Here is a 21,092-nt window from a genome sequence, read left to right on the forward strand (position 1 = left end):
AAAAAAAAAAAAAAAAAAAAAAAAAAAATATTAGCGTTATAAATTTTTTTTTAAATAATACTAACAGACTTCTGTATATTCGCTGTCGATTGAATTTTCCAGGCTTTTCATTACATGTTGCATGACAACATCCATGTAAGGAATTAAATGATCAACTGATACTTTAGCAACAGCACTAAAAAGTCCATAGCATACAGCTCGAACTTCTGGTTGGTTATCTTTAGCTTCTTGAAGAAGTGATAGTCCACATTTTAAACTTGAATCTAAATAGGGTTCAAAAAGCTTGGGATCAAGGGCTTCCACAAATTCAGAAAGGAGTTCTAAAAAATTTTTTTTTCAAATTTATAATAAGAAACTTTAATTTAAAAACAATATTATCTATAAAAATACATACGAATAACCATAATTTGTAAACTTTCTAAATTTTCATTAATCCCTGGAGTTAAATAACAATTAAGAAGTTCCATGATAGGTATAAAATAAGGGGCTACTAAATCTCCACCAGATTTAACTGAAAATGTAATAAATAAAGCTAAATACCATTTAAACTAGTTATATAAACAAAATAAAAGTTTAAAAAATAAAAAAAATAAATTTACTTGTAAGTGAATCATACCTATACTACACATAATAGTAATAGCTTTATCTTTCAATTCAATACAACATTTTTCATTTCTTAAAATATCCATTACAACACCAGTCATTTCTGGCAAATATTCTTCAATACCTCCTTCCATGCTATCTATGTATTTATCAAGAGCAAAAAATATCATTCGGACCTCAGAGCTACACTCAGATTTAGTATATTCTTTAATTAATTTTTCTTTGAACATTTTCATTAATTCAGGTAATATTTCAGCTGCATATGTACTAACTTGGGGCTGAATAAATTTGAAAAATGAATTTTTTATTATATAAAAATGAATTTACTTACCTGGACATATTGTGAAACTTCACCTAATGCGTACATAGCTGAAGATTTTACAGTTTCGTTTGTACTGTTTAATCCCATTTTAATTGCTGTAACAAATTGTTTCAAATAACTTTTTTTCAGATATTCTGAACAACCATCAGATACATAAGCCATAGTCATATAAGATGCTTTTAATGCATTGGGATCTTGGGAAGTATAAGCAGCATCAATTAACTTTATCTAAACACAAAACAACATTAAACTAATTTAAGAGTTCAAGAGTCAGAAAATAAAACATATAAGAGGAATAATAGTACATACCATAATAGGCATGAAAGTAGATGCAGATATTTCATCAGCAATAGCTGCTAAACAGTCTCCAGCTGAATTCATGGGATTTAATGCATACTCTTCTAAAAACCAAGTATCATCATCAGTTTCTTCACTTAAAATGCTGAACATCAATTCTATTATAGGTTGCAATAAATTTAGCTTAACTAGAATCTAAGAAATTAAAATACAATTTTAATATTTTTTTAGAAGAATTTAAAAAATGTTTAATAAAAAAAATATAACTAATTATGTATAATAAAAGAATTAACATACAATTTACTTACTTTCTTTTTGCTTCTAATAATGGTAGAGATTAGATTAATACTATTACATCTTAAGGTTTCATCTATGTCCTTATTACCAGCTAATTGTGCAGAAACTTGAACAACTTGTTTCAAATGAGGTAGTAATGCCTGAATTGAAAACTCACACATTGATCCTAACAACTGATAGCAATCACATGCATTGTCCGGATTAGAAGTTGAAAGTGAAAGTATAATGTTCAAAACACGTGGTACCGAGTTAGAATAAGCTTGCATAACCTTATGCACAAAATTTAGTTAAATAAACATAATATTGTGTCAAATTAAATGTGAATCTTACTTCAGGTACTTGAGCTGATAGTTCAATAATATTATTCATAGCAATAATGGTATCATAAGCCGCAGATGAATTGCCATCATCAATTGTACTTAGAATAGTAGTAAAATAACTAACAAATGTTAAAATATGTGGTTCAAACATTTGAGGAATATAATCTGATAAGTTTTTAATAATAAACATTCCAAACTACAAAATTGATAATTAATATACATAAATTGTTAAATATTAATATAATTCTACAATAAATTTATAATTAAATTTGTTGAAAATGCATTACTTTATAATTAAAATATTTAAACAGATATAACTAAAAATATGTCATGTTACCTTTCTTTCATTAGTATCATTGCTTTTCATATAGGTTTCAATAAAATTAAACAATTCATTCCATGATCCTCTCATAAGTTCATGTTTGGCTATAACAGCAATTAATTGAAGAATATGTTTCTTTACATGAAGACTAGGTTCGTCAATAACTGTTTTTAATAAAAATTGTTTCATTCTATAAAAGTAATAGAATTGAACTCAAGGCTTAATTTCGTAAAATTTTAAGAAATTAAATTACTGTTCCCGAATATCAGATGATATAGCTGTCCATGTGTTCCTTTTATTTAGTTTCTTCCTTATTACAAGGGCTGCATATTCTTTCAATCTATCTTCTTTACTTGAACTAATTACAGTACACAGAATAACATAAGTTTGAGGATTTTTTAATGCTCCAGTTAGTTCATCTGTAGCCTGAAAATACAAATAAGTAATATGACATAAAATGACGGCATAATCGCATTTGTAAATACGTGTTTTATAATATCGTTGTTTGGTTCAAGCAAACATTTAAGTATGCGTTCCATTTCAGCAATATCAGCCATCATTTTTGCGAAGTCAATTCTATTTTTATAAAACTACAAGGGATACGGCCCAACACGTGTTGATAGATTACTCTTAAGGATCCAAAAGACCGAACAGAAATCACATGGCCGGAACTCGTTATTGCTGAATTTTATCACTATTATCAAAAAGTTCATTATTGGTTAATAATTAAAGATAAAGTTTTTAAATCAAGAGTGACCAACATACTCCTTAAATCAAGTTCAAATATTAATAAATGGGATCTCTAGCAATGCTTAGATACTACAGTGTTTATAAATTTCAGAGATTATTTAAAATAAGTATATTTCAAAATCATTTTTAATAACTATTCAGATAGTCAAAAACTTACTAAGCCATTTGAAAATTTATATATATCATATACATGCATCTTGGAAATGTTTTGATGGGAATACTGGGAGATATTTACTTAACTCGACGTCTAAAACTATCCATTAAAGTTTAAATTGTATGAATACAAAATAACTAAATACATTTATAAAAGTTTTAAATGATCATGAAAGTAAAATATTGCGCTTGCAGAAATAAAAATTAATAATAAGAAAAAAATTTCTTTGTACCAAAAATTCCCCAATGTCCTGAGAAAAGACATTAAAAGAAAACAATAATTGTTATACTAAAACGGAGATGCATTTAGGGAAAGCGAGTGCCCTAGGCAGCAATTAAAAATTAAACAAATTTTTATTTGATTTTTTATTAAAAATTAATAGTGAGCAAATATCCACTTCAATATTATCCCAAATCTTTAGAGTTATAGTGACTTAAAAGGAAAATATGAGGTAGATGTAAAACTAAAAAATAAAATATTCTATTTTGGTTTGACTACAAAGGGCAATAGATTTTTTTAAATAAAATGCTATTTATTATCGATTTTTTTGCCATATGGATTGAAAATACATAATTTCTTAATTTTCATGGAATCAATTTGTTGTCACTTATTTCCTTTCAGCTCTAGGTACCTCAAATTATCTATTAACCTTATGAAAAACCTACCGGTATGATTCATAAACGTATCATAATTTTGTGATAAGAATCAAAGAATAAATTATTCTTGACGAAAACTTATCTCAAATGTATGCTTTTAAATTCAATTTTAAATTTTTTTACTGTTGATAATTTTTTCTAAAACAAATACTTATCTATTTATCTAATAATGTATTAGTTATTAGAAAAACTTGAGTTTCCAAACATTTATTAAAAATATAAAATTTAAGACTTCATCATGAATATGAAATTTCTTATTAATTTATTTCTTCGGCCTAAAGTAAGCGTAATTTTTATAAATACTTAATTTATTTGAATTTATCTTTATTATGCTAGTTGAAAAATATGGTGTTTTTTTAAATTTCAAAATGAAATTCACCTTAAATTGCATTACAATTAATCTATAAATCATGTTTTTGTTATAGATTCAACCAATAAAAAGCTTTCATTCATTTCATAACTCAAAATATATTTTTATAAGTTCTACAAAATTTAAAAGACTTACAGTTAATAATAAATTGTATGTATGTGTTTTTTCTATGCGAAACTTAAATACAAAAAATGATAAGCCTATTTATAATGAAAATTTAACTGAAAAATTTATATCTGAAGTTCCAGAAACACAATTTGAACCCATTGATGTTTTAGTAAGTTAAATAAATAATTTATTTCAAGATCAGTAGTAATTGCAAGTAATTTTGATAGAAGAATGTTTTAGAAGACGAAACTTTACAAAATGTTGGATTAGGTTCTTGGACTCCAGTTGGTTTAGTTCAAAATGCATTACAGTTCATGCATATCACCTTTGATATACCTTGGTGGTTAACAATAGTAGCAGGTATCTATGGAAGTCATTAAATTAATAAAAATAAAATGTAGTAATTTTATTAAATGACATTTTTTAGGCACTACAATTTTGCGTTTGTTAGTGTTTCCTTTAGTTATTGCATCTCAGCGACACTCTGTAAAAATGAATAATATTATGCCACAAATCCAAAGTTATCAACGACAAATAACGTATTTTAGACTACAAGGAAATCCTTATGAAAGTAATTATTTTAAAATAGTTAACAGTTGTTTTATTTTCAATTTTTAAGGAATTACTCACTAGTTTCTATTATTTTTTCATAGTGACAAAAGCATCAAAAGATTTGATGCAATTATTGCAAACACATCAAGTTAATCCAATTAAGGGTATGATTTTACCTATTATACAGGTAGTATTTAATTACTTACTGAAATTACCCAATTTAATTGACTGAGTTCTTCATTTTTAGCTTCCTATATTTTTGAGTATGTTTTTGGGACTAAGAGAAATGGCAATGCTTCCTCTTGAAAGTTTAGTGTGTGGAGGACTCTGGTGGTTTTCGGATCTTACTATACCTGATCCTTATTTTATAATGCCCTTTGTAACTGTGGTTACCCTTGGAACAACTCTAGAAGTAATATTACTAAACAAAAATAAATAATATTTCTCATTCTTATTATAGATTTTGTTTTAGTTTGGAATTGATGTAAGCAAAATTACTTCAGGTGTTGTTTATGGAAAATATGTGAAATATGGATTAAGAGTATTACCCCTCGCTGTATTTCCATTTATTATGAATTTCCCTGGTGTAAGCAAGTTATATATCAATTATTAATGTCATACTGAGTGTTCAATTTATCATAAATCACTGATTAACCTCAAAATAAATAAAATATTAAAAAAAATAATTTTCGTTTTTCTTTTTAAGTTACATAAATTTTTAATTTATTAGTTATAAATAATGACTTATTAGGATATCAACTATTTTTTTCAAATGGTTACATACATATTTAAATAGATCAATTTCTATTTAAAAAACTAGTTAATTGTGTTCATTGGCATTTGAAAATATAAAGTTGACACCTATATAAGTTTTAAGGGATGATTCTAAATTAATATTAATTAATTAATAATAAGCTGACAAATTAAATAATATATGTAACTAAAAAACATTAAAAATTTGTTTTTAAAATATTGTATTTATTTGTGAGTAATCTGATGGTTTTTGATAAACCGATCACTCTGTATATTTTTATGTAAATATTATAAAAAATTGTATAAATTAGAAATTAAATTGGATCCATTTATGTATATATATTATATATATATTTACAATAAAATTATAGCACTGATTTTTTTTCGTTAGTTAAGTTAAGGATAACTTAATTAAATTAATAAAACTTAATAGTTGAGTATAATGATAGTATATTCATGATAAATTTTTAATAAAACCATGATCTTTTAGACTACAATAGAAGTAATCTATATATTGTTAATTTCAAATTGTATAAAATTTACATATAATAAGTATGCTTAGGATCGTATAGTATATACATATACTTACTAGACATAGCAGAATAATATATAAATACCTTTCAGAGTATAATGATTTCAAATATATAATTTTATATTGCATATTTTTGCATTTTTTTTTAATATTCTTATATTGGGATATATTTTGCTATTTCTACTTTTATTTAGCATATTTTTAAAATTTTGGTGAGTATTAGTATTTTCAATTAAAAAAAAAAAAAATTACCTATTTTGTATTTGAAATAACTATATATGAAAAATGATTGGCTCCAGTTTATTATGTTCAGAAAATAAACTGATTAAATAATATGTATTTTTTGGTTTTTTATGTGATAAGCTACATGTTTACCGATGTGACCATTATGTTGTTGAATGATTGTATTTACGATTTTGTATTTTGTTAGTCATCCACAATTGTTTTCATGTAACGATGGATATAAATGAAATTCTATAGATATTACAATTCAAATAGTTCAAACTTATCATGAGCAGATGTCCATTCAGATCACAATTTACTATAAGCAATAGTCAAGATTAAACTTAAGAAAATAACATGATAGTCAAGCGGCCCTGAAAGCACTCTACAATTATCAGGTGAATTTAAAGTTTGTCCTTGAATACAGGGTAACTTTAGAATCACTATCGAGGTTCAACAAATTTACACTAGCGTGGGTGCCAGGACACAACGATGTCATTGGGAATGAAAAAGTTGACTTTCTAGCTAAAAAAGGAGTAGAGAACACATATGCTGAACTAAAACCAGTTGTAGGACTCACTGAGAAATCGCTCAAAGCGCTACCCAAGAATTGGTGCAGAGCACAACACACGAAAATCTGGAAGTACTTGGTAATACCTAGACAATCTAAAATGTTTATCAAGACTCCTGGTTTATTGCTGGGTGATCTTAATAGCATGACTAGACATCAAATAAGCACCCTGACTGGTCTACTGACAGGACATGGTCATTTGCTTAAACATCTTTATGCAATGGGGGTATCTGAAACACCATTGTGCATGAAGTGTGGAGTAGAAGAGGAAGACTTATTTCACATTATGTGCGAATGTGAAGCCTTGTACACACTAAGATCAAACTACTTGATTAAACCTTTTCCTGAAAATGAAGATATAAAAAACCTAAGACCCATAGAGATACTTAACTTTGCTGGAAAGACAGGACTCTTAGGTCATCTACATGGGGTGACTTGTTAGTCCACTCTTATACAATGATAGGTATAAAGTAATAACACCTAGGTGTGTAAACCGAATCATGACAATTTGGTATGAGGTGTGCACATTGGACCAGCCATATGCATGGGCATATGTCCACCTTACTAATAACTAAAACTATGAGAATAAAACAACTAACTCAGAAAAATTAATTAAATTTAGAAATTCTGACAATGAGAAAATACAAGATGAACTAATAGCAGACATAGAAAGTAGAATAGAATTGATACAAGATAAGATAGTAAATGAAAAATCGGAAGTCAGCATCGATAAAATAGGGCAATCATTTAAAAAGTCCCATTACATAAGTAGCCAAAAATAAATTAGAGCAGATTATTAAAACCAAGAAAAAACCACAGATAACTGACAAGATTCTTAATTTAATGAATGAAAGAAGAAGGCATATAAACAAATCCACAGACAAATAAAAAGAGAAATATGAATTGCAAAAAAAGAACATTTCCCAAATGAATGTAAAGAAATTACAAATTATATGAGGGTTGGTGAAAATTTACATAAAAAAATTAAAGAAGCACCTAGAATAGTATCAAAATCTCCAGAAAGCATCTTAAAAGATACAAATACTTAATAACAAATCTATCAAAAATTTCAATCAATCGAATCCAAGTATTTGAGATGTGTATATACCACAAAGTATTAAAAATTAGTTAGTGGGATCACATAGCGAATATCAGTGTACTAAAAAGAACAAGTAAAGAACTTAAAGTAGTGAGAACTTCAGTATCTAAGACAGTTATGGGATATCCAGAAAAATATAGTTTACTATAATTTATAATCCAGGATAAAATAGTTGGAAAGAGGAGCCGTGGAAGACCTCAAATTTCTTGGTTGGATAATCTCAAAAAATGGTTCAATACATCTATTATATCTTTATACAAAATAGCCATTAATAAAGATCAAATTACTAACATGATTGCTAACGTTCATTAATAAATATGGCACTTGAAGAAGAAAATTTTTAAAAAATGTACTGTCGAAAATAAATATTTGAAAGTATAAAAAAATATTTTTGAAGTTGGTTGACCCAAGTAGTTATGATAAAAGCGAGGAAAAAAAGTTGTTCTATTTAAGTTTGAAGTTATGCTACGATTTATATAAAAGCATATTAATGTATTTTTTAGAGCTATAAGTCTTAATATTTATTAGGCTATAAGCTTAATAATAAGCAACGAAGTAACAACATTGTGCTAAAAATAATACAATTTCTGATTTGTTTTTGTGGTATTAACTATTGCTTTTTGTAAACTTATTGAGACATTTTTTGTTCTTAACAATTTGTTTCTGTTTAATGCCAATACAATTTTTATTTTTTGATAAATTCTGTAGTTTTATAATAAAAATACATGAAAGTATAAGTAACTGTTGCAACAATGTCTGATTTTTTTTATTTATTAACTATGAAAAAACGATCTACATTTTCAATGAATTAGTTATAATTAGTTTAATATTTATTAATGCATATATGTTATAAAACTAAAAATCAAAGGCAACAAAATGGTCAATAATCATATTTCAGGTACTATATAATTTTAAGTAGAATGGTTAAACAAAATTATTTGGGGCATAATTTAGTGAAGGTAAGGATTATAAGTTTCCCCAAAATAAAAATATAAACAAGATTCAATTTTTTTCACTTGATAGAAAAGTAAAAGATTTTCTTAAAAGTGCCTCTATTTAACCCTTACCCTAATTAAATCACCGGAGATATCTATTTTTATACAAACAAAAATATTTGAAGTATTATTATTATGAGCTATAATAATCAGACATAATATTTTAATCTAGTATAATTTATTATTGGGTTGTAATTCATGTACTAATCCAAATAGTTTTTGAATTATTTATAGGTACTAAGTAAAATCATTTATATAGATTTTATTTTATTTTAGGCTGTTTGTTTATATTGGGCATCAACTAACTTTATTTCTCTATGTCAAGTAATGTTCTTGAAAATTCCTAAAGTCAGAAAATATTTTAACATTGATGATGATATGAAAACTAAAGAATCTGGAACAAAAAATGGTGGTTTTGTTGATGATTTTAAAGAATGTAAGATAAATATATTATTTTTTAAATAAGTGTGCTACTTATATTTCTGCATAACATTTTAGCCTGGAAAAACATGAAAATTATTAAAGAAATTGAAGAAAGAGAATATATAAATAATATGAAGCTTAAACAAATATCTAAATCATCACCTATTAGCACATTTAAATATGATGCTTCTATTGAAGGAGGCTTAAAAAAAGAAAAGCAGCGTAAATAATATTAATTTGTTAATATTTTTTAAGGTTATAGATTTATTTATACTGTACATAAATAGAGTAGTAAAAAGAAAATTATTTAATAAAAATGTTAATTGAATATATGATTTACTAATTCATAAGTAATATTTCACTTGAGTTAAAATATAACAGATCTACCTGCTTCATTCATCCTCATGGTGTATTAATTTTACCATGATGTGTTTATTTTTTTGTGTCTGACATTAAAATAATACGTTTTTTTTTAAAGATTTTACTTAAAGATCTTACGATATTTTTAATGTTAATTAAGAAAAGTTATAAAATTTTACATCCAACTTGTCGTTTTTTTCATTTTGTTGTACTTCTCAGGTGGGTATATTTATGTATATTATAACTTTAATTCTTTTATCGCAAAATTGAAACATAATTAGTCATCACATAGAACATAATAACGTTTCTGTTCTTATATTTTAAAATCACCTTATACAAGACATCAAATTAATAATGCGATGAAAAAATTATTAACTGATATTTATGAAGAGAGAATATTCTAACTACTAGAATAAAACCATGATTATTTATTAAAATATTTTACAATATTATCATAGTAATTTAATTTATTTTTTTATTTTGCAACTAAAATAATGAATTGAATAATTATAACATTTATAATACAACGTTATTGCCGTCAAAGATTAGTAACAAATCAAACCAGACTACAAGACACTCCGGAGGCCATATTATCCAAGTGCATCGACTGTTTTGAAGTACCACAGTAGGCAAATATAACGCAGGTCTTCTTCGTAAAATATGCAACATTGCCGCTTTAAAAGCTTCGAAAAAACAAAAAAAAATAACTCATTGTTTTGTATAATTTATATGAATGTACTTTATATTGAAGCTGTTGGAATATTTTACTATAAAAAATATATTTTTGTTTTATTCAATATGTTTTTTATTTGTTTGTTACAAAATTTCTGTTAACCTTCTATTCGGTTAATAACCGTCACAGTCATGGTCTCGATGGGGACGCCAAATCGAAGTTTTACTTTACTTATTTTTGTATATATGTATGCTTTAAAATTATTTTTATTAATTATTATAAATTTATTACGAACAGGCGAAGAAAGCAAAGTCATAAGTTTAAAATATTACGAATATGGTTGCTCCATTTTAATAGTTTATCAATAGTTAAACCTAAATGTTTCACTATATCGAAGGAGGGAATGGAAGTACTATTTAGAGTTCAGCACGGGCAGAGTGACTTAAAGTAAAAGTTGTATGTACCGATTTGTTCTGATTAGATTGTATACGCTATTTATTATACCGTGCGATTATCAGGTTAAGGTGGCAAGTTAGCAGACCACCGAGATGGCAACATATAAGTTTTCATGTATTGAGATAATGGCGTTTTGTTAATAAAATGTATTTGTTGCAGTAAAACTGTAAACGGAGGGACATATTTTACAGTGGGCCAACTCATCATAGTATTAGTAGTTGTCATTGTAGACATTTAATCATAGATATGTTAACGTAGACTATATGAGTAAAATTATTTTCATATACTCTATTTTAACTAGTGACATGCAATTTTTTGGCAAATTTACAATTGAAATTGTATTAACTAATTGACGTACAAAATAAGTAAGGTAAAATTAGATGATAACAATGTTTTATAAGTGTCAAACAACTTTATTTAAATTAAACAGATAATTGAACAAAAAAAATTAACAAAATAGCAAAAAAACGAAAAATTAAATAATGTAACTACAAACAAATATATAAACAATAAATAAAGAAGTCGGATGAAAATGCAAATAGTTCATAATAAATAAACAAGAGTATTTTTAATGGAAAAAGACATCATTGTCAGCACGTAATCTTCCGTTGACTGTCGAATGCAAATTAATAGGAGTTATGAGGCAGTATAGCAAGTTGTAATTAAATCAGTTTCACCACCGTACTCGGTCCAATATTTTTTATTGCTTCTACGTTAGCAAAAACTGTAGTCAGCATTTCATTTGGCGGAGGTGTTACGACGATTTCAATTAATAATGACTCTCCTTCGAAGTGTTTTGGCATCTCATAGACTTCTTTTCGGTTAAAGAACATCACTTGTGCTGTGTCAATCAAGTAAATTTTCAACATACCATCGTTCGTCTCGTCCATAATTTTCCCACGGTACCATTCAGCGCCAAAAAATATCAAGCACATGTCGTACTTCTCAACTTTCTCGATACGTTTTAAGTTATTTTCAATTTTGCGTAGTTTATCACACAAGGTGATTACCGACTTTCTACTCTCCATCGTGTGTACCAGATAACATGTCTTCGTTCGTTTTTGAACTATCATTATCTGTGGAAAGATTATTGTAATAATAGATTGATTGTATGATAAATATAAATAACTAACTTTTTGCGTCTCGCCTAGTTTTAATGTACGTTTCTTAGTACACGGGTCTTCTGTTATGTCAGTGCTGAGATTTTGTTCTTTGCAACATTTTTCTTCAATTTCACATCGGTTCATATCTGTGGTCTTAATGTCGTATTGTGTAAGCTGCGGTTCTTTTGAAGTAACGATGTTCTTGTATTGTTTAAGTCGGTCTTGAGCTGAATAACGTGTATTATCGGTGTTGTACAGTTGTTTATTTTCGGGCTGTTTGAATTTATTTGTTTGATGAACGATTTGTGGCTCCTCAGTTTTACGGTATTTCATTAGTCTATCTTGGGCCGTATAACGTTTGGCATTATATGTTGCGTAATTGTTCGGCTTAAGTCCAGGTTTATATGCGTTCTTCTTTGCATAAGTCTTCTCATATTTATTGCCGACGTTTTTGGGTTTCAAATTCTCAGCATTCCAAATCTGAGTGTTGAGACATTTTTGAGATGTTGAATATGTTAATACGAGTTCGTTTTTGTCAATGAGTGCCTTTAAAAATATAAGTATAAATATCTATGCTATGTACACATATTTTTTTTTCACTTACGATGTTAAATATTTCTTTCTTTTTGATGACATTGGTAAGTATATTCATAGAGGACGTGTCAAAAAATTCTCCACTTATTCCTCGGAGTTTAACTCGATACTCTTCGGGCTGTTCACGATTCTTGTCATTTACTTTGATAACGGTTAAATTTTGCAAGTAGTCATAATATCTTATGACGATCCGATCTCCTCTCTCTAACGGTTCCATAATTATTGCAAGTGAATTCGACGGCTATTTTTGGAAATAGTCAATATGTTCGACTTGCGAATGTCGCGTTGTTTTCAAGATTTTTGAAATTTGATTTCGACGCGACTGAGACTTATAGACTAGATGGCTTCCACAAGAGCTTATATGTTCTTTCTTCGCAGGTTAGACTAAAAGTCCCAATGAATTTTTAGTTTACTAGATCTTTTATACTAATTTTTTCCCGATTTTTTTGGCCAGTAACAAATTATTTCAAAAGTAAATATTTTATTCACGAGCGCCATAAATTGTTTTTAGCCAATATTTAAATTATATTTTTTTGAATTATACACGTATACATACGAATAAAAATCAACTATAATTTAGTGACCGAAATAAGTTATTATCGAATGAATGTTATAAAAAATATGCCTACTCTTTGATTTATAGAAATAGTTTTTAAGATATAATTCATTTTTAAGGAATTGACAGTNTGCCTACTCTTTGATTAATAGAAATAGTTTTTAAGATATAATTCATTTTTAAGGAATTTACAGTAGCTTTATTTAATTAACATACTGTTACGGTTTGTAACTTAAATTAATTACATTTTATCAAACATTTTAATAATTGTTGGCCAATTGTAAAAAATATTTTGTTATATTAATTGGCTTAAATAAAAAGTAAACAAGACTTAATTGGCCAACGACAAATAACGTTGCTAAAACAATATTTTTCATTAATTCAAAGTAAAATATGTTATTTAATAATCAATCACTATAGATTGTTTTCAGCCAATATTTAAATTATATTTTTTTGGTTTATACATAATGTTATACAACAAATTTTCTATTCTTGATTTCATAGAAATAGTTTCTAAAATATAACACATTTTATGCAACAAATTTAATAATTATTTATTGTATATTTATAAAATGTCTAACATTGTAGGCCTCTTCTAAATCCCAAGAAAATTGTTTTATAAATTTGAAATTTAGTTGAAACATAGATTATACACTATACAATACCACATTTGAAAATCACTATAAAAAACAAGGGAGTCGCGGTACAATGNAAAAACAAGGGAGTCGCAGTACAATGGTGACGAGGCATAGTTGAATAAAAAAAAAACGCTTCGATGCAAATTTTTAGATAGTGTTTCATTTAAAAAAATTATTGGATTATTCCAAAAGCTACATGATTAGCTAGTTCCTTATTAATAGCCTGATTAATATAAAGTATGTCGAATGAAAAAGGGATATAAAATTATTTCTCATAATAAAATTGTGTTGATCATTACACTTTTCAATAAGTTATAGCATTATAAAGTTGAAAATGTAAAAAATAAAATCGAGAAATTTCACACAAAAATAGCATATGGTAGCCATTTTCTTCGTGAAGACAAAATAAAGTCCGAAATTCTTTATTTCTATAATAAAGTTAATTACATTAACTTTATTTTAAGATATATATAAAAAGGTCAGACTTTCTAGAACACTTTCAAAAGTGAAGTTAAATAAGTTAATTTTTTGTGAACAAATTGTCATTATAAATCCCTTCCTGTGGACAGATAAAGGGTTAAATTAAAATAAAATTAATTGGCTTAAATTAAAATCTAACATGGCTTTAAACTTAATATTTTTTTAGAATTAAAATCTAAAGTATTTATGAGTAAATAAAATTATCTGCACTATTTAAAAAGAAAATAGTAAACGGGATTTAAAATTTGAATTGTTTACATTTTTGGTTTCCTTGCAATAGGAAGGCTGTCCTTTATTTTGTTATATTATGCAAAATGAGCATTTAATAAATGAAAAATTTGTAATCTCATTTAATAATAATAGAAAATATTTGGGAATTATTAATTATTATCACTTTAAATATGACATGTAGTCTATTTTAAAATATATAATAAGCTTAGGGTCAATCTATGCCAAATCAACCAGAATTGGTTGCACGACCACCCCATATTGTTCTTAAATTTTCTGGGTTTATTATTTATGCTATATTTATAATACAATTTTAATGGTGTCAATTCATGTTGTTAAAATTGTTTAAGTACAATTATTGTTCACATAATGTAACAATACAAATTACTAGACACTAGATAGTTAATAATAATATTAAATTTCATCAACAGGCCATAGCTTTAACGTTTTACTTAATACCATAACATTATAAACATTAAGGACCAATGAGGATAAACAGTTTACATTAAATGCTATAAATATAGTCATAATATTACGAAGTTGTTTTAGTTTTGATGCGAAGCTGAGAAGGTATTGGTTTTACTATGATGTGTTTTTTTTTGTGTCTGTTACCATTTTTTCTCAGCTCTCATGGAACTGATTTCTTTCAACGATACGTTAAAAGATCACAAATCGTAACTAGTCGAAGATACTACCCTCAAAAATTGAAAAAATTTACCTCGTATCCCGTAAATGGATAAATCAATATAATTTTTTTTTTATAGATGCTTGATGTCTTTACCTATAATTTGGTATATTTTTTTTATAAATTTAACCCTTTACCTGTCCACAGGAAGGGATTTATAATGACAATTTGTTCACAAAAAATTAACTTATTTAACTTCACTTTTGAAAGTGTTCTAGAAAGTCTGACCCTTTTATATATATCTTAAAATAAAGCTAATGTAATTAACTTTATTATAGAAATAAAGAATTTCGGACTTTATTTTGTCTTCACGAAGAAAATGGCTACCAAATGCTATTTTTGTGTGAAATTTCTCGATTTTATTTTTTACATTTTCAACTTTATAATGCTATAACTTATTGAAAAGTGTAATGATCAACACAATTTTTTATGAGAAATAATTTTATATCCCTTTTTCATTCGACATACTTTATATTAATCAGGCTATTAATAAGGAACTAGCTAATCATGTAGCTTTTGGAATACATATAAATGAAACACTATCTAAAAATTTGCATCGAAGCGTTTTTTTTTNCATATAAATGAAACACTATCTAAAAATTTGCATCGAAGCGTTTTTTTTTTCATTTAAAAAAATTATTGGATTATTAATAAATCGAATGACATTTTATAAAAATATAATAAATAATTATTAAATTTATTGAATAAAATGTGTTATATTTTAGAAACAATTTCTATGAAATCAAGAATAGAAAATNTAATCACTATAGATTGTTTTCAGCCAATATTTAAATTATATTTTTTTGAACTATACATAATGCTATACAAAAAAATTTCTAGAATTCAAATTTCTAGAAATTTGAATTTCTAAAATTTCTAGAAATTTCTAGAAAGAAATCAAGAATAGAAATTTTTTTGTATAGCATTATGTATAGTTCAAAAAAATATAATTTAAATATTGGCTGAAAACAATCTATAGTGATTATTAAATAACATATTTTACTTTGAATTAATGAAAAAATTTGTTTTAGCAACGTTATTTGTCGTTGGCCAATTAAGTCTTGTTTACTTTTTATTTAAGCCAATTAACATAACAAAATATTTTTTACAATTGGCCAACAATTATTAAAATGTTTGATAAAATGTAATTAATTTAAGTTACAAACCGTAACAGTATGTTAATTAAATAAAGCTACCGTCAAATCCTTAAAAATGAATTATATCTTAAAAACTATTTCTATAAATNCGTCAAATCCTTAAAAATGAATTATATCTTAAAAACTATTTCTATAAATCAAAGAGTAAGCATATTTTTTTATAACATTCATTCGATAATAACTTATTTCGGTCACTAAATTATAGTTGATTTTTATTCGGATGTATACGTGTATAATTCAAAAAAATATAATTTAAATATTGGCTAAAAACAATTTATGGCGATCGTGAATAAAATATTTACTTTTGAAATAATTTGTTTAAACAACGTTATTTGTCACTGGCCAAAAAAATCGGGAAAAAATTAGTATAAAAGATCTAGTAAACTAAAAATTCATTGGGACTTTTAGTCTAACCTGCGAACAAAGAACATATAAGCTCTTGTGGAAGCCATCTAGTCTATAAGTCTCAGTCGCGTCGAAATCAAATTTCAAAAATCTTGAAAACAACGCGACATTCGCAAGTCGAACATATTGACTATTTCCAAAAATAGCCGTCGAATTCACTTGCAATAATTATGGCACTGTTAGAGAGAGGAGATCGGATCGTCATAAGATATTATGACTACTTGCAAAATTTAACCGTTATCAAAGTAAATGACAAGAATCGTGAACAGCCCGAAGAGTATCGCGTTAAACTTCAAGGAATAAGTGGAGAATTTTTTGACACGTCCTCGATGAATATCCTTACCAATGTCATCAAAAAGAAAGAAATATTTAACATCGTAAGTGAAAAAAAAATATGTGTACATAGCATAGATATTTATACTTATATTTTTAAAGGCACTCATTGACAAAAATGAACTCGTATTAACATATTCAACATCTAAACAATGTCTCAACACTCAGATTTGGAATGCTGAGAATTTGAAACCCAAAAACGTCGGCAATAAATATGAGAAGACTTATGCAAAGAAGAACGCATATAAACCTGGACTTAAGCCGAACAATTACGCAACATATAATGCCAAACGTTATACGGCCCAAGATAGACTTATGAAATACCGTAAAACTGAGGAGCTACAAATCGTTCATCAAACTAATAAATTCAAACAGCCCGAAAATAGACAACTGTACAACACCGATAATACACGTTATTCAGCTCAAGACCGACTTAAAAAATACAAGAACATCGTTACTTCAAAAGAACCGCAGCTTAAACAATATGACATTAAGACCACAGATATGAACCGATTTGAAATTGAAGAAAAATGTTGCAAAGAACAAAATCTCAGCACCGACATAACAGAAGACCCATGTACTAAGAAACGTACATTAAAACTAGGCGAGACGCAAAAAGTTAGTTATTTATATTTATCATACAAACAATCTATTATTACAATAATCTTTCCACAGATAATGATAGTTCAAAAACGAACGAAGACATGTTATCTGGTACACACGATGGAGAGTAGAAAGTCGGTAATCACCTTGTGTGATAAACTACGAAAAATTGAAAATAACTTAAAACGTATCGAGAAAGTTGAGAAGTACGACATGTGCTTGATATTTTTTGGCGCTGAATGGTACCGTGGGAAAATTATGGACGAGACGAACGATGGTATGTTGAAAATTTACTTGATTGACACAGCACAAGTGATGTTCTTTAATCGAAAAGAAGTCTACGAGATGCCAAAGCATTTCGAAGGAGAGTCATTATTAATTGAAATCGTCGTAACACCTCCGCCAAATGAAATGCTGACTACTGTTTTTGCTAACGTAGAAGCAATAAAAACTATTGGACCGAGTACGGTGGTGAAACTGATTTAATAACTTGCTATATTGCCTTATAACTCCTATTAATTTGCATTCGACAGTCAACGAATATTCCCTACAGAAGTTTACATGCTGACAATGATGTCTTTTTCCATTAAAAATACTCTTGTTTATTTATTATGAACTATTTTGCATTTTCATCCGACTTCTTTATTTATTGTTTATATATTTGTTATATTTATATGTTTGTTGTTACATTATTTAATTTTTCGTTTTTTTGCTATATTGTTAAATTTTTTTGTTCAATTTTCTGTTTAATTTAAATAAAGCTGTTCGACACTTATAAAACATTGTTATCATTTAATTTTAACTTACTTATTTTGTACATCAATTAGTTAATACAATTTCAATTGTAAATTTTCCAAAAATTGCAGATCACTAGTTAATAATAGAGTATATGAAAATAATTTTACTCATATAGTTAATATAACTATGATTATATGTCTACAATGACTACTATTAATACTATGATGAGTTATAAATACAAATACATTTTATTAACAAATCGCCAATATCTCAATACATGAAAACTTAGATGTTACCGTCTTGATGGTCTACTAACTTGCAAGCCGACTTAACCTGTTAATCACATGGCGTATAAAACCTAATTAGAACAAATCTGCACACATAACTTTTATTTATAATATTTTCTATCTACTGGACTTAATACATTATTAACATAAATTGTGTAGTCATGCAATAAAACAAAGTGACACTAACCACATTGTCATATTTTGAATCCGAAAAAAATCATTAGTCAATTAATGATAAGTATAACAAATATTTATACAAATATATCGAATATTAAAATAGGATATTATTATTTAACTAACAATTTAAGCATATATATAAAAAAAATAAGTACAGTAGAACTTCGATTAGCCGTCCCCATTGAGACCATGACTGTGACTGTTAACCGAATAGAAGGTTAACAGAAATTTTGTAACAAACATATAAAAGACATTAAATAAAACAAATTTATATTTTTTATACTAAAATATTCCAACAGTTTCAATATAAGACCAGTGTTTTATTTGTCTACTCTTGTACTTCAAATCAGACTATGTACTTTGATAACATGGCCTCTACTCTGGAGTGGTTTGTAGTCTGGTTTAATTTGTCACTAATTTTCGACGGCAATAACGTTGTAATGTATGTATTACTCGGTACTCTCTTCGCATCCTTAACCCTCAGGTTGGCGAGTAAAAAGCAAAAACTGAACCGTTCGCGAAATAATACAATTCCCGCACTCGATTCGCCTTCACTTTGTAAGCGCAGAACTAATATACCGAATATTAGTTTTTAAATAATCCCACTACTGAAATGTTAAAGAACAACTATACTATGAAACAGACACAATAATACACTACTGAAGAAGAAACACAATCTTTATAAAGGAATATTGCAAAAATACAAATTTATACGTTTAACACAAAAACATTTCACTAAGACCGCCACACACACACTGTTTTATTTTTTTCCCCGTTACCCTGAAGACACTCAATCTCTGTCTCCCCTCTACGTATCATTGATGACAGTTGTAAATAAGCTGATAATCATTCAACATTTCAGAGCCTTCATCGTGTATTTCATATCCTAACCAACCTGTTAATTATCCTGTTGTTGATACATCATTGATTATTCCATTGCATAGATGTACAATTTTGTTAAAACTTACAGTCTCGATTTCTTCAGATGTCAACGTTATTGATTCAGCCAATAGTTTATTTCGTCCATCTTCAACTTTTAGACCAATACTTTAGATGTTATTATCATTTTAAAATATAGTATTAATAGTGAAGCACTGATGCTGTTATTTTTATGATTAGTCATTATTCAGCCATCCATCCGGAGAATTCTGATTTCGCCAATATTTATATAATATGTATATAATATAGTATATGTTTCTTTAGGGTAACTTAAAACCTAAAGTGTTAAAAATGTTTTTTTTTTTTGTTACAAGTTCAATATTTTTTGAAAGGGCTACTGAGCTCACAATGCACTAACTGATGAATGAAGACAATCAACTAATATCATCTATTATAAATAACAAAAATTATAATCTAACATCAATTATATACTTATAATTACTCATTATACAAATACTACTTGTTTCACAAAAGTGAAAATATACATCTCTTTAAATTGCTGACAAATACATAGGCTATAGATATAATTAACAATCAAATAAATACATTTAACGCATATGACCCATGGGTTACTTGGAGATGATGTTTCCTGTAGAATGATAACGATAATGGCCTTCAAGTTAGACATTATAAGATCAGATCCATTGATGGTGATCGGGATGTGTGTTGGCTTACGGGGACTTAGCCCTTTTGAAATAATTATTCATAATTGAATCACCCCCCAGTAAATTGTAAAAACTAATGGTTTTAAGCATACAAAATATATTGCTCTATTAGTGTTATATTAATTCTGTATCAACTTCATATAATGTTTCCCGAAATGCATATTAATCGTCTATTTGGGTAGAATAATTTTCCAAATACCAAAAACCTCTTTTAAATCCTTACTTAATTAAAAAAAATATATTAATAAACCGAAATCATTCAATTTATATAGTTTTCAAAATTCAAGGATTTTGTGGTATGTAAATATATGGTAAATTTGAGAATTCTTAATTAAATATAATTTTTCAATAAAGAGTATTCAGTGTTTTTGTAATTTATAATATATTTTATAATATATGATTATTTATATATATAAAAAAAAATGACAATGCAAAATATGAATATTTAAAGTCGTTGAACAAAAATTCTTTGAATTTTGAAATAATATATTATTAAGGTGTATATAATCTGTTTCTTATCAATGAACTATAATAGTTTGAGTTTCTAACTACATTCTTCATTATGAGTTACACTAAATAATTTTAGGGTGTTATATTTAATCTTGAGAAATGCTTGAATACAAACAATTAATTACATTAAATTCCACAAATTTTATTAAATTTAATATA

General features: G+C 26.8%; 4 protein-coding genes across 10 annotated transcripts in view; 2 read left to right on the plus strand and 2 right to left on the minus strand.

Annotated features, from left to right (window-relative positions):
* The window catches only part of LOC126904600 (importin-4-like), a 9,147-nt gene extending 6,302 nt beyond the window's left edge, over positions 1–2,845 (minus strand). The window contains exons 1-10 of the mRNA XM_050683747.1: positions 2,647–2,845; positions 2,415–2,587; positions 2,177–2,351; positions 1,850–2,035; positions 1,531–1,788; positions 1,235–1,417; positions 935–1,153; positions 617–881; positions 395–511; positions 70–320 (exon numbers count right to left, since the gene is read on the minus strand). Of these exons, the coding sequence (XP_050539704.1) occupies positions 70–320; positions 395–511; positions 617–881; positions 935–1,153; positions 1,235–1,417; positions 1,531–1,788; positions 1,850–2,035; positions 2,177–2,351; positions 2,415–2,587; positions 2,647–2,721 (1,902 nt within the window). The 5' untranslated portion in view covers positions 2,722–2,845. The remainder of the gene's footprint in view (positions 1–69; positions 321–394; positions 512–616; positions 882–934; positions 1,154–1,234; positions 1,418–1,530; positions 1,789–1,849; positions 2,036–2,176; positions 2,352–2,414; positions 2,588–2,646) is intronic.
* Positions 2,846–3,875: 1,030 nt separating this feature from the next.
* On the plus strand, positions 3,876–9,702 carry LOC126904607 (mitochondrial inner membrane protein OXA1L-like). 3 transcript variants are annotated; one of them, XM_050683760.1, is made up of 9 exons: positions 3,876–4,001; positions 4,147–4,368; positions 4,430–4,559; positions 4,627–4,770; positions 4,853–4,938; positions 4,999–5,163; positions 5,224–5,337; positions 9,200–9,359; positions 9,422–9,702. In XM_050683760.1, exons 1-9 carry the CDS (start codon positions 3,960–3,962, stop codon positions 9,574–9,576), a joined length of 1,218 nt encoding a protein of 405 aa, XP_050539717.1. In that variant the 5' UTR covers positions 3,876–3,959; the 3' UTR covers positions 9,577–9,702. The 3 variants fall into 3 exon arrangements, with proteins under 3 accessions (XP_050539717.1, XP_050539716.1, XP_050539718.1); XM_050683759.1 differs by having other exon boundaries at positions 3,877–4,001; positions 4,427–4,559; XM_050683761.1 differs by lacking the exon at positions 3,876–4,001 and having other exon boundaries at positions 4,224–4,241; positions 4,334–4,368; positions 4,427–4,559.
* Positions 9,703–11,148: 1,446 nt separating this feature from the next.
* LOC126904608 (uncharacterized) overlaps positions 11,149–21,092 on the minus strand; it is a 95,621-nt gene continuing 85,677 nt past the window's right edge. For 4 of the 5 annotated variants that reach the window (XM_050683766.1, XM_050683764.1, XM_050683765.1 and 1 more), the window contains 2 exons: positions 12,543–12,916; positions 11,149–12,484 (listed from right to left, as the gene is read on the minus strand). In XM_050683766.1, coding sequence (XP_050539723.1) covers positions 11,498–12,484; positions 12,543–12,749 — 1,194 coding nt within the window. In that variant the 5' untranslated portion in view covers positions 12,750–12,916 and the 3' untranslated portion in view covers positions 11,149–11,497. The remainder of the gene's footprint in view (positions 12,485–12,542; positions 12,917–21,092) is intronic. The other variant, XM_050683768.1, reaches the window with a different exon arrangement.
* LOC126903948 (uncharacterized) lies at positions 16,852–18,487 on the plus strand. Its single transcript, XM_050682537.1, has 3 exons — positions 16,852–17,058; positions 17,117–17,632; positions 17,690–18,487. Exons 1-3 carry the CDS (start codon positions 16,852–16,854, stop codon positions 18,101–18,103), a joined length of 1,137 nt encoding a protein of 378 aa, XP_050538494.1. The 3' UTR covers positions 18,104–18,487.

This window comes from Daktulosphaira vitifoliae, unplaced genomic scaffold, assembly GCF_025091365.1.
Source record: "Daktulosphaira vitifoliae isolate Bord-2020 unplaced genomic scaffold, ASM2509136v1 Scaffold_4, whole genome shotgun sequence".
NCBI lineage: Eukaryota > Metazoa > Arthropoda > Insecta > Hemiptera > Phylloxeridae > Daktulosphaira > Daktulosphaira vitifoliae.